This window comes from Ascoidea rubescens, assembly GCF_001661345.1.
Source record: "Ascoidea rubescens DSM 1968 unplaced genomic scaffold ASCRUscaffold_3, whole genome shotgun sequence".
Lineage (NCBI taxonomy): Eukaryota > Fungi > Ascomycota > Saccharomycetes > Ascoideales > Ascoideaceae > Ascoidea > Ascoidea rubescens.
Window position 1 is genome coordinate 1,150,595 of NW_017962915.1, and position 12,451 is coordinate 1,163,045.

Here is a 12,451-nt window from a genome sequence, read left to right on the forward strand (position 1 = left end):
GATGATTTCAGACTGAATGTGATTAGAAAATGCAATAATTGAAAAAAAGATAACGAAATAAAATAAAATAAACCACACATTGTCTCAAGAATGGTGAAAGAATTGAAACACATTGGACAAGTGTGAATCATCGATAATTGTGGCCAGCAGTTGCAGACCAAAGCCTGGAAGGAGTTTTAAAAGGCTTCTGGCAAAAAGCAAAAGCATCAAGCGGCTCCTTCCCTACAGCCAAAACTCAACACAGAAACAGCAGAAACAGCAGAAACAGCAGAGGAAACAGCTCGAGAATGTGGGCTTTTCGAGTTTCGAGTTTCGAGACGAAAAGACCGCTGGCCAATCAAAAACCGCAGAAACACGTGATACAGACACTGAGCGTCAGACATGAAGGTTACGCGTGTGAATGCATAATTGTCTGCGTAGATGTGCATGAGTGCGTGTTAGCTTTATCTTTTGAAGAGAATTTAGCATTGTGAATTTGAGTTTTTGGACTCTAATTTTTCAATTTTAAACCTCCAGATCAGAGAGATTAATGATAAAACATATTTTTACCTATTTCAAATAAAAAAAGTCGAAAAATCATGGTGTTTCTGCTATAACTCTGCTACAGTTCTGTAATAGTTCTGCTATAGTCTTTTAGATTTGGTAGCGTGAAGATTTAGCACTTTAGTGTGATAGTTCTTAAATTCAAATCGTTACTGATAAGTGAGAATGGGGACTAAGAAGGTGGAATTATGTTATTCAAGAAATAATAATGGTGGTCGTCTAATAAAATTAGTCCTTGATGATTGTATAGAAAGTGAATTGGTAAATTTAGGAATGAACTTCTATCCAACAGCAAATTATCTTTTTTTATTTCTGTATGTGTTTTTCATTTCTTTTTTTACTGTTATTTTTATTATTATTTTTTATTAATTTTTTGAGTGTTTTGGCACTGAATGATCAAAATTATTTAACGAGCTGAACAACTTGGTAACATAACTTTTTGGACAGCAATATTGCTTGTCCTTAGTTTTTCCTGTCATTATGGGTTGTATATTAAACATAGTTGTCAAGTTATGATAACTGTATCTCGTTGCTTCCACTCAAAAGAGCCTGTGGAGCCAGGATATTAACGATATTTGAATAAAAAAACGACTGTTTGTAGAGTTTAAACAGCACTTTTCAGACTATTGGCCAGTTATGTTCTATTATTTTTACCAATCGCATTATGCTTTTTTATTCTTATCTCACTTCCATTAAGTTTTCCATTTTCCACCACTGAATTTCCAAACTAACAAACAAAACCACTGGCAGCTCCATGCAGACAGAGGCACGCATGCTAAAACCTAAAAAGATAAGGTTTGGTGCTATGCAAAAAGTTTAACTTCAGGAACTTTCAACTTTCTTCTCGAGAAATTTGTTAATGGGTGAAAATTCTTTTTTCTCTTACCCAATGACCATATTGAAATTCAATTTCCAGTGTTTGAAGCAGATCGAGTGTGAAAAGATTTCTCAATTTGTTTTTGTTTTCGTAAAGAACAGCATCAGTTGATCTGTATTTCCACAGAATTCCCAGCTTTCAAAGAGGTCTTCAACCAAGCAAACACAAATGTAAGAGTCGTTCAATTGTTAATTTTAGCTTTTTTTGTTTTTTCGTTTTCTTGCTTTCCTCCATCCAGTTTCCTCTCTGGAATCCTTTCAAATGTTACTGATAACAACAGCCAGATTCTACATCTCCCCATCGTGCTAGCACAGGTAGAACCATAACATTTCTCCATTCACCAATCGTTCTTCAGAGATAACAAATACCTCTCACCAAAGCAGCTTCCTCCCTTCAAAAAAAAGGCTGGAAACAGCAGGTGAAACTCACTATGTAGGCTACCACTGCTCATCCCCTGTTGTTTATTGCCAGCAGCTGCGACCCCTGGCCTCTATCCTCTTCCTGCTCCAGCTCCAGCTCCAGCTGCCCAAACTTAAATTTCCATGCACCGCCGCACAGCACCGCCCTTGGTTTCTGCGAGCTTCCTCATTGATATATGTGGCGCACACACGTGCCTTTACAACGCAAAAATTTCGAACCACAAAAAGAAGAAGATATAATCAGAGCAAAGATAATCAAAAGGAAGAAGATAGTCACAGAAAAGACGATATAACCACACACAAGACGCCACCATGATTGCCTCGCTATTTCGTCCTACCACCTTCCACAACGCTGTGAGCTATGCTTCTGTCTTTCAGAAGAGCTTGCTTTCGTCACCCATCTCCTCCATCTTACTTCAGCCAGGCCTAACGAGAGGCTTCAAAGTTCGTACTTCCGTCAAGAAGCTATGCAAAGAGTGTTATGTATGTTGTCTCTTTAAATTTCTCCCGTTCTGTTTTTCATCTTGATCTTCCTCTTGATCATTTTGCATTTTTTCCACCTCCTACTAACCTTCAATTTCACATTCAATCTAGATTGCTAAGAGAAGAGGGCGAGTGTACGTCTACTGCAAATCAAATAAAAAGCACAAGCAAAGACAAGGCTAGATAATTATCCCCTTTTACTCTCAATTTGAACTGTTAAAACAAGCACTAAAAAACAAAAATCCAGTTTCTAATTATAGACACTATTCCTATTTATTGTAAATATTCTTTCTTTCTTTCTTTTATTCTATTTATACTGTCTAATTTTACATCTATAAGCTTTTAAACTTTTAACATTTTATCATAAATTTAAAAAAGTAAACAACAAAAAGAAAAAGAAAATAAAAAGATTTCCTTGTCAATTTTTACTCATCGTTATTGATCTTCCAAACTGACATACCAGTTCCTCCAATAACACAATATTCTTTATCCTCAAATTCACAGATGCTACTGCAACCTGTATCTGCAACTGTAGTGTATTCCTTGTCAATTAATACCATCTCATTTTTTTCTTGGTCAATTTCATATAATCTAACAATCTGATCAACACTTGTAACAATTAATCTTATTTTCAGGTCATCTTTCCTTTTTCCGCTCAACGAGATTGAAGTAATAGTCGATGATGCCCCATCTCTAATAAGTGTCTCAATTTCTATATTCTCCTCCCCAGTTTTAACATCAATCGAAAATCGACTTAATATCAATCCATTATCGTCTCCTCCTGTTATTATATAATATTCGTTACCGCTACCATATTCACAACTTTTATTTTCAACAACCATGCTCTTGATACTATTTTGGTGTAATTCCTTTCTCATTACCATTTTGCTCAATTTCTTAACCTCCAGTTCCCCTTCTTCTTTAGAAGTATTCTCACTATAATCCAAAATATTTAAATCTTTCTCACTGATTTCAAATTGGTATCTCTCATCTTTTAACAAATCTTCAGACACATCATATATAACCAAATGTCCATCCGTTGAGCTTATGCATAAATAAATCTTATTCAATTTATCATTAATAATAAACTTGCTATTCATGACACAGCATGTTTTATAAAAATCACTTATAATTAAATTAAATTGCTTCAATTTCAAATCATAATAAAAGACTCTAATAGACGAATCAGAATAAACTGTTGCAAATATAAATCCAACTAGGTTTTTATTATCAAAAATTAAAATTGTATCAAAATCCATAACTCTTAAATCGGGATTACTTGAAAATGGCTTCAGCTTATCATAACAATATATCAACGGTTTATCCACTATTTCCAAATCTTGAACTCTCCAAATAAAAAATTCTTCTCTAGCTGCTGAGGAACAAATAAATTCTTCATTAATAAACTTTACTTTTTGCAATCCCGAAACATGAATCCTTTCAAACCAAATATTCTTAATTGATCCGTTGCTAAAAAATCTACCCAATTTCAATGAGTTATCTTCAGAAACAGAAACAAGATGTTTATATAAAATTTCTTTACTGTTGCTATTAGAAAATTTATAACTTTTTTTTGAAATACTCAAATCTCTTATTTCTCTTCCATGTGTTCCCTCCAATAATACAGGTTCTTTAAATTTCAATTTATCTTCATAACCAAATGAACTTATAATAATAGAATTCGATTTAGTATACATAAATTTCCCTTTAATTTGGGTATCATCACTATCAATAAACAATTTCCAGCTACGGTGTGAACCACCACACATATTATTCCATATTTCATAATTTTTGGTTTCGTTGTATAAATAAAAATAATTAGATTTAAACCCATAAAGAATTAAATCATTACTTTTAATGTTTTCGTGATCTTTTGAAATTAGAGTATCAAATTTTAAATCACTTTTTCTCTCAAATGCCCCCTCAAGAAATCCACCTTTAGCAATTTTATTTTCTAAAAGAATCTCAATTTGAAATAGAGATTTTTCATTATCAATATTAAGGTTATTAAATCCATTAATTATTTTATTTATTTCATTGATTTCATTATTATAATTTAAATTTTCAGTGATTTTGGCTAAAAAATATATACCATCTTTAATAAAGATTCTTAGTAATAGAGTATCATTAAAGCATTTAACGATATTCAAATTTGAAATTGAATCGCCTTTTGAAATTTTTTTCCAAGCTTGCATCTGATGAGGATTTTTTGATAAATCATAAATTACAAGATTTGTGAATCTTGAACCAATAAATAGCCATTTTTTTTGAATGGAATATTCAATACAAGTGATAATAAATCTCTTTTCAGTTTGAGGCTTTGGTAAAAACCACATATTTTCAGGGTCATTAGAATAAGATAAATCTTTCAAGTTTAAAGTTCTAACAATAAGAGGGTTGTTTGGATTAGGGGATTCGAATAAAATATTTAAAATTTCCTTTTCCTTTTCCTTTTCATTATCATTATCATCATTATTGTCATTTGAAAATTTAAAAGTGTTTGTGATTTTAAAATATGGATAATCATTGACATCGGTTAAAATGTTTAGTAATTTCTTTTCTATTATATTTAAATCATTATCAAATTTCAAGATTAATTGATCAGCAGTTGTTGAAGTTAAGATTACTATATGGTTATTTTGAAACTGATGATTAATTATTGAAAATTGGTTATTAAGATTCGATTCCTTTTTTATTAATTCAAATTTTTGAAAATTATCTTTTATTAAGAATAAATTACCTAGAGATGTTGTTAATAACAAACCTTTATCGTTAAAATTAACAAAGTTTTTAATAACGTCGTTTTTGTTGAAGATTTCATAATTTAAACTGAGTTGATTTAAAGAGTATGAGAATTGTTTTGATTTAGAGTTTTTTGCAAATTTAGTTGAAATATCATGTAAGCATATTTTTCCATCATTACCTCCAGTGACAGATAGTAGTTGGTCTTGTTGGATATCGCAGCTCCAAATATGTTTGCCAATATGGGATTCAACATTCTGGGTGTAATTTAAGGAGAATTTATTTGAATTTGAGTCAGAACCAGGTTCGATATTAATATTCCAAATTTTCATTGTTAAATCTTCAGAAGCACTAAGAACTTGGGTATCATTATTGAAAAACGACAAGTACCAAATTCTAGCTGTATGGCCCCAGCCGGTTGCAAGATTTTCACCAGTGGTGAAATCCCATAATTTTATTGAACGATCATCAGAACATGATACCAATTTGTCGCCTTTTTGATTAAATTTGACACCAAAGATCGAACCTTCATGGCCAACCAAATTGTGTAAAATCTTACCAGAGTTTAAGTCCCAGAGTAGGATACCACTAAGCACAGTCCCTGCACAAACAATAGCAGAATCCTGAGTGACTTTTATAGAGCCAGAATAAAGCAAAGATTTTTCTGAGCAGGATTTTGTGAATTGTATTTTCAAGTCAATTGAATCGCTGAGGAATATGCTAACACCAATGACAATATTGTGAGCAGTCAAAATGTATATCAAGTTGTCTGTTTGATAATTGGAGCTGAATTGAATATCGATGATCAAATCGTCGCAGGATTTCTGGAAAGAAGTGAGGTCCCTCTGTGAATCGCCAGAGGTCAATTGATCAAGAGCTAAAACCGATAGGTTTCTTCCCCCGTAAAGAACCACAACATTGTCGTGTATCGATATGCCATGGATCTTATTCCTTGAGAAGATGCTGAAGGAGCTGAGCAACTCGCTCTTCTTGTAGTCAAAGACTCGAAGATAAGAGCCCACACCAGCCAACAACAACGACGAGCCAGTAACAAAGCCCAAACTGGTGACAGGTCCATCGTGGTTGATCTTCAGCAAAACAGCCATTGCAAAACTTGCTCCTTCTCAACTGCTCTTTCTGGCCCCAAAAACAGCACAGGAAGCACCGAAAAGTTTTCAGCCCGGAAGGCCCATTACCCTGCAGCAGGCGCCACTGGAATAAGCGCTGGAAGAAGAAGAAGAAGAAGCAGCAGCAGAAGCAGAAGCAGCACAGGCAGCACAGGCAGCATTCCCAACATTTCCAGAGGATGAATGGCCACGACTTGGACGAGGAGCTCCCCATTGCCAGAATGAACTTCAACGAGCGAGCCATCTCAGCCTCGAGCATAGTCGAGCACGACACTGACTTTGATCCAGTACACAACCTCTTGAGCAGCCACGACATTGTGCAAATGGACCAGGAGCCCCCAGAGGACGACGACGATGTGCAGAGCGACGACGCAGAGAATGGAGTGGGCAATGACCATGTCGAGGTGATTGCTGAGGATTTTGAAGAGAGTCCTCCAGACTCACTGGAGCAGGAGGGCTATTTGGTGGGATTGCGACGACTCGAGGCCCAGGGCTTGATAGACATAGGCAATTTGGCCTACTGGAAGGTGTCCTCCTTCAAGTTGGGCTGTGGAATAGCTCAGTTGCGAGAAGACAGTCCTGATACCTTTTGGCAGTCTGATGGCACTCAACCCCATTTCATTACCATCCACTTCTCCAAGAAGGTGGCCTTGAAGCAGATCTCAATCTACACTGACTTCAATTTGGACGAGAGCTACACCCCATCAAGCATAATGGTCCTCGCTGGCCATGGCTTGCACGACTTGAAAGAGGTGACGAGCATCACCATGAGAGAGCCCAAGGGCTGGAACCATATCAAGTTTGACGACCTAAGAGAAGATGGTTTGTTAAAATGTTTTTTTCTCAAGATACTAGTCGTTTCAAATCACCAGAATGGTAAAGACACTCATATCAGATCAGTCAAGACTTTCAGTTTGGCCAACAACGACAGCTTTGACATTGCAAAGTCTCCCACCTCATTCAAAAAGCGAGCAAGAAGACTCTTTGGAAACGAACAGGTTGCTAATCCTGAACCATTGACACTCCCATTTTCCAGCATAAAATTCATCAGTGAGTCCTCAATTAGATAGAGATCAAAACGAAAACAATCAAAACAATAACAAAAAATTGATAGAGTGAAAAACAAGAACCATGTCTGCTCCACATTATTTTATTGGCTTACTCCAATATCCTTCTTTTAAGATGTATCTTGAGTGCATCTCTGATTATTATCTTGATGTGGCATGGTCGTTTGTATAACTTATAAAACACATAGCTGATAATGACCCCATAAATTATCGAATTTCAAAACTTTTCGACCGTTTTAAACTTTTTCACTCATTTTGAACTGAAAAAAACAAACTCACACACTTTTTGCAATCAATAAATATAATCCTCGAAAATGACTGTAGATGTTGAGTACCAAAAAGTCCTAAAGAAACCAAAATTATCTTCTAACTACACAAAACTAATAAATCTATCATCCTCTATCAAACCTCATCCCTTGAACGTCAAACCATCAGGAAACAAATTTTTTCTTGAAATATCTCCAGATCAAAGATATAAACAGAAAATAACAGAAAAAAGAAAAAAACAACTTGGTTATCTTGTTTCATTTCCCGATGATCTAATTTTTAAGATTTTATCATATGTCAACTCGCCAAAGGATCTTTTAACTCTATCCCATGTTTCAAAGATCATTTACTGCTACTGTTCAAATGAAGAGCTATGGAAAAATATCTATCTAAAATATTACAACTCAGATGAATCATTTCAACAAAAATTCGAAAAAAATGGGTGGAAAGGTTCATGGAGGTCTTCTTTACTAAATTTCCCATCCGATACTCATAAAAGAGATCAAATAACCAAATTCTTAAAATGCGAATACAATTTATTGTGTTCAGATACCATTTTCAGACCATACCAATGTTCACAGATTAATTATCATCTGATATTTGAAAAGGTAATCGCAATTGAATCATTATTTCAAAACAAATCTTCAAGTGATGTTAACCGAAAAACCACAATTGACATTCCTTATAATCAAGTGTCAAGAATATCAGAAAACGAAATGACGTTGGAAAACTTTGCCAACAATTGGACAAATTACCCATTTATTTTAGTAAATCCTAATGACACTGATAGAAAAAGATGGCCACAATGGGAAATGACTGATTTATTAAAAAGATTTCCCAATGAAAGATTCAGACAAGAATCAGTCAAATGGCCATTGGATTTTTATTCTGATTATTATCGAAAAAATGAAGATGAAAGCCCACTTTATTTATTTGATTGTAACAGTGATGCAATGAAAACGATAACAAAAGAATACGAGGTTCCAGATTGCTTTAAATACGATTTGTTTCAATTATTTAATAAAGATGATATCAAATGTCGACCGGATTATAGATGGATAATAATTGGGTGTAAAAGAACAGGATCAACATTTCATAAAGATCCCAATTCAACATCAGCATGGAATACAGTAATTTCAGGCTGTAAATTATGGGTGATGTTACCACCAAATGTAATACCACCTGGAGTATCGGTTAGTGAGGACCAAAGTGAAGTGACATCGCCAATTTCGTTGGCAGAATGGGTTTTATCAGGATTTTTTAATGATATTTTGGGAATGAGTAATGTAAAGGAGAACAATTGTTTAGTTTGCATAACATTTCCAGGGGAATGTATATATGTTCCAGCAGGATGGTGGCATTGTGTTATAAATCTTAAAGATAGTATTGCGTTGACACAAAATTTTATACCAAAGAAGGGATTGGTAAATGTATTTGATTTCTTTAAGAATAAAAAAAAACAGATCAGCGGGTTTCATTTTAAGGACGTTAATAGGTCGATTAAAAGTGTGATTAAAAAGAATAAAAATCAAAATAATCGAAGAATTGAAATTTTTAGAGATTATTTAAAAAAATTTCAGGAAATAAAAGAAAAATATGGAATAGATGAAACCGAAGATTGTGGAGAGCAATATGGTAAGCATATTAAGAATCAAGATTGCGACAATGATAATGATAATGAAGGAATAATTCCAATTCCATTGCTTGAATTATTTGAAGAATTATTGATTCAGGATAACAATTCAAAATTGCTAAATGAAACAAAAGAGGAGTTGAGACAATTAGAGAAAGAGAGATATAATGAAGGAAATCTAAAGGTTAAGAGCAGTAAGCTATGGGATGAATTAATTCATGGTAGAATAGAAAATAAAGAAATACAAGAGAAAGACAATGATAATCAAGTGAGCAATGGATTTACATTTAATTTCGACGAAAGTGATGATGATGAGTAAATAAATATTCATTAGTTGAGAATTATTGATTGTATAAAATATTAAGAATTAGAATTTTATTAGAGGTTAAATTAAAAAATAAAATCAAAAACACTATTAAAAATAATAAAAGGCGAAAAAAGGAAAAAAAAAGGATGATGAAATTGAAAAACTGAAAAAGGTAAAAAAATGAGTAATTAAATTAAAATAAAATAAATTAAAGTAAAGTAAAGTAAAGTAAAATTGAAAAACAGATAAACAAAAAAAAAAAGGATAATTAGTTATTTAGTTAATTAAATTAGTATATTAAGATTATTATTGATTACAATTGTTGAGATTAATCAATTATTTTTTATCATCATCTTTCTTTCTTGAACCTTCTTTGAGAGCAATTAATTGTTTAGCTCTAAATGTTTCATAATGGACCACAGCAGTTGTTTCAATTAAATCTTGTAAATGAGTACGAGTTAAGAAATCCCTAAGATAGGTAAATTCACATTGTTGAATGTCTTCAACGTTAATAACACCCCATCTAGTTCTTCTACCTCTGAAGGCCCTTTCACCTATAGAGATTTCTTCTTCGGAGCCAACAATGGCAAAAGGGATTATTGATTTAATATTGTCATTTAAGTTTTTTTCCTGTTCATAAAGATCATCGGTATTGTATGGATAAAAATTAAAATTATGGTATTTAAATTCATCTTGTAAAACATGTTTAAAGTTTGCTCTTTCTTCTAAAGTCAAAGAGTCTGATTTTGCTATAATGGGCACAACATTTGCAATTTCAGTTAATCTTTTCAATACAGCTATGTCTAAAGGTTTCAAACCGATACCATTGGGAGCAATAAAGTAAAGAACACAGTGAACTCTAGTGTCTTTAATATGTTTTTCTCTTTGAGCAGTTAATTCTTTTCTTAAGTATTGAGAGTGTTGCTCTTTAATATATTTAACGATTGGTTCCCAACATCTATCATTGTTAACCTGATCACCGAAACCTGGAGTATCAATGACATTGATATTTAGTTTGACTTTTTCTTCCAAAAGAGTATGAGAGGTGACTTTGATCTCAGCAGTCTTTTCAATTGATTCAGTGGAGGATTTTCTGCCACTTGATTCAGTTAAATGAGAAGCAAACAAAGTGTTGATGAGAGTTGTTTTACCCAACCCAGAGTGGCCGACAACCATCACATTGAATTGGAAGCCACGTTTAAGAAGTCTTTGTTCAATTTGACTGGTAATTGTATCAAAACCAACGTAGGACTTTGGAGCGATAGGAGCATCAACTTCGGTGGACATGATTGATTAGGCACTGAATGAAAGAGAGCGAAGTGTTCTTTGTAAGTAGAAAAGAAGCAGTAGTAAAGAGAGACTTGGGACAAGCAGTGGCTTTGTGGTTTGTTGGAGCAGAAAGAACAGAAGAAGCAAAAGAAGCAGAAGAGGCAGAAGAGGCAGAAGAGGCAGAAGAAAGAGAAGAAAACGAAAGGAATGTTTTGGTTTTGAAACACCTGGCATTTAAACAGAGGGCTCTTCCACATTGGGAGAGAGGAAAGGCCCTGCCGCATCGGGAAGATCGCCGAAAGAGGAGAGGTCGATATAATAGTAATAGGAAGAATAAGGTGAAGAACAAGAGGTGTGGAGGCAATTGGGTGGCCATGCATGGAATCAAGAGAGAGAGGTTGTCCGAGGAGGCTAGGCGAAATAAGAAGCTCAGGGACAGGGCCAGGATTAGAAATTACAAGACGTTGAATGCGATGGTACTTGTTAGAAGAGATAAAAGGGACTATTCTGAGGATGCCTTTAGGTTGTCGACAAAGTTATTGGATCTCAATCCTGAGTACTACACGATTTGGAATTACAGACGAGAGATATTTTTGAATGGGTTGTTTCAGGACCCTGGTGATGCTGCGAAAGGTGAGACTGCTGTGAGCAATGATATGATACCAGCTATTCTTGAAAGAGAATTGAAGTTTCTAATTGTTTTGTTGAAAAGATTTCCCAAATGCTACTGGATTTGGAACCATCGAATGTGGTGTCTTGAGAACAATCCCAAACCCAAACTAAACAACGAACTAGCTATTGTGAACAAAATACTATCATTGGATTCGAGAAATTTTCATGGCTGGCATTATAGAAGATACATTATAGGTTTAATTGAGAGCTCCAATGGTTCCAAGAGTTCTACTAATTCTGGTATCAATGCCAGTGGTACTGAATTGTCATTATCTGAATTCAACTATACCACTGAGCTAATCAATTTAAATTTTTCCAATTTTTCTGCATTGCATAATAGATCAAAATTGATCATTAAAATCTTCAAAAAAACCAATCTTGATAATCAATATAAAGAAGCCGTATTAAAGACAAATCCGGAATTTGAAAATAAATTGGAATTTCTAACCAAGGAATTGGATTATTTTAAGAATGCTATTTACACTGATCCTGATGATCAATCGGTTTGGTTATATCTTAGATGGTTGTTATGTTCGAATGATTTATTAAATTTGAGTATGGATGACAATGATAATAACAATGACAATAATAATAGCAATAACAATAATAACAAGCTTAAAATCATAAAATTACTATTGCTCCAAATCAAAGATATAAATGAATTAAATGATTTGGAGAAAAGTGATGATATAAATTCTTTAGATAATAAATGGTGTCTTAAGATTATAATTGAAATTCAAATGACTCTATTCGATAAATTCATCGATTTGTTGAAAACAAATGACACTAATAATTCAGATTATTTAACTAGTTTAATAACAAATTTTAATCAAAATTTAACCACATTGATTCAAATTGATCCTTTACGATCGAATAGGTATCTTGATTTGCAGAGAATTTATAATAAAAGATTTGAAACCTTATAGGGTTATTCATAAATTGAATTTATTATCAACAAGAAGAATGGTTATATATAAATATATGTTTTTATATAATAGCAGTAATAATAATAATAATAATTATAATTATAATTATAATTAAATCC

The 12,451-nt window shown here is 33.4% G+C and overlaps 6 protein-coding genes across 6 annotated transcripts; 4 read left to right on the forward strand and 2 right to left on the reverse strand.

Annotated features, from left to right (window-relative positions):
• The first annotated feature begins 2,144 nt into the window (after nt 1-2,144).
• RTC6 (mitochondrial 54S ribosomal protein bL36m) lies at nt 2,145-2,892 on the forward strand. The gene is made up of 2 exons (XM_020192884.1): nt 2,145-2,322; nt 2,434-2,892. The coding sequence occupies exons 1-2, from the start codon at nt 2,152-2,154 to the stop codon at nt 2,503-2,505; spliced, it is 243 nt and encodes an 80-aa protein (XP_020048917.1). The 5' UTR covers nt 2,145-2,151; the 3' UTR covers nt 2,506-2,892.
• Nucleotides 2,748-6,170, reverse strand: RTT10 (tRNA (34-2'-O)-methyltransferase regulator RTT10; the record flags this gene model as incomplete). The annotated part of the gene is made up of 2 exons (XM_020190335.1): nt 2,748-3,258; nt 3,334-6,170. The coding sequence occupies 2 exons, from the start codon at nt 6,168-6,170 to the stop codon at nt 2,748-2,750; spliced, it is 3,348 nt and encodes a 1,115-aa protein (XP_020048918.1).
• Nucleotides 6,171-6,637: 467 nt separating this feature from the next.
• DOC1 (anaphase promoting complex subunit DOC1) lies at nt 6,638-7,102 on the forward strand (the record flags this gene model as incomplete). Its single annotated transcript, XM_020189718.1, has 1 exon — nt 6,638-7,102. A coding segment is annotated over one exon (465 nt), but the record flags the coding sequence as incomplete, so codon positions are not given.
• Nucleotides 7,103-7,641: 539 nt separating this feature from the next.
• On the forward strand, nt 7,642-9,477 carry ASCRUDRAFT_27453 (Clavaminate synthase-like protein; the record flags this gene model as incomplete). The annotated part of the gene is made up of 2 exons (XM_020190003.2): nt 7,642-9,160; nt 9,209-9,477. Coding segments are annotated over 2 exons (1,788 nt in total), but the record flags the coding sequence as incomplete, so codon positions are not given.
• Nucleotides 9,478-9,683: 206 nt separating this feature from the next.
• CDC10 (septin CDC10) lies at nt 9,684-10,915 on the reverse strand. The gene has a single exon (XM_020192885.1). The coding sequence runs from the start codon at nt 10,750-10,752 to the stop codon at nt 9,802-9,804; it is 951 nt and encodes a 316-aa protein (XP_020048921.1). The 5' UTR covers nt 10,753-10,915; the 3' UTR covers nt 9,684-9,801.
• A 193-nt stretch (nt 10,916-11,108) lies between these two features.
• Nucleotides 11,109-12,332, forward strand: BET4 (Rab geranylgeranyltransferase BET4; the record flags this gene model as incomplete). Its single annotated transcript, XM_020190336.1, has 1 exon — nt 11,109-12,332. One exon carries the CDS (start codon nt 11,109-11,111, stop codon nt 12,330-12,332), a length of 1,224 nt encoding a protein of 407 aa, XP_020048922.1.
• Nucleotides 12,333-12,451: the final 119 nt, after the last annotated feature.

Coding starts and splice junctions, on each gene's coding strand:
- RTC6 (XM_020192884.1), top strand. CDS start 2,152: ATGATTGCCTCGCTATTTCGTCCTACCACCTTCCACAACGCTGTGAGC. Junction 2,323..2,433: donor AGCTATGCAAAGAGTGTTAT/GTATGTTGTCTC, acceptor CATTCAATCTAG/ATTGCTAAGAGAAGAGGGCG.
- CDC10 (XM_020192885.1), bottom strand. CDS start 10,752: ATGTCCACCGAAGTTGATGCTCCTATCGCTCCAAAGTCCTACGTTGGT.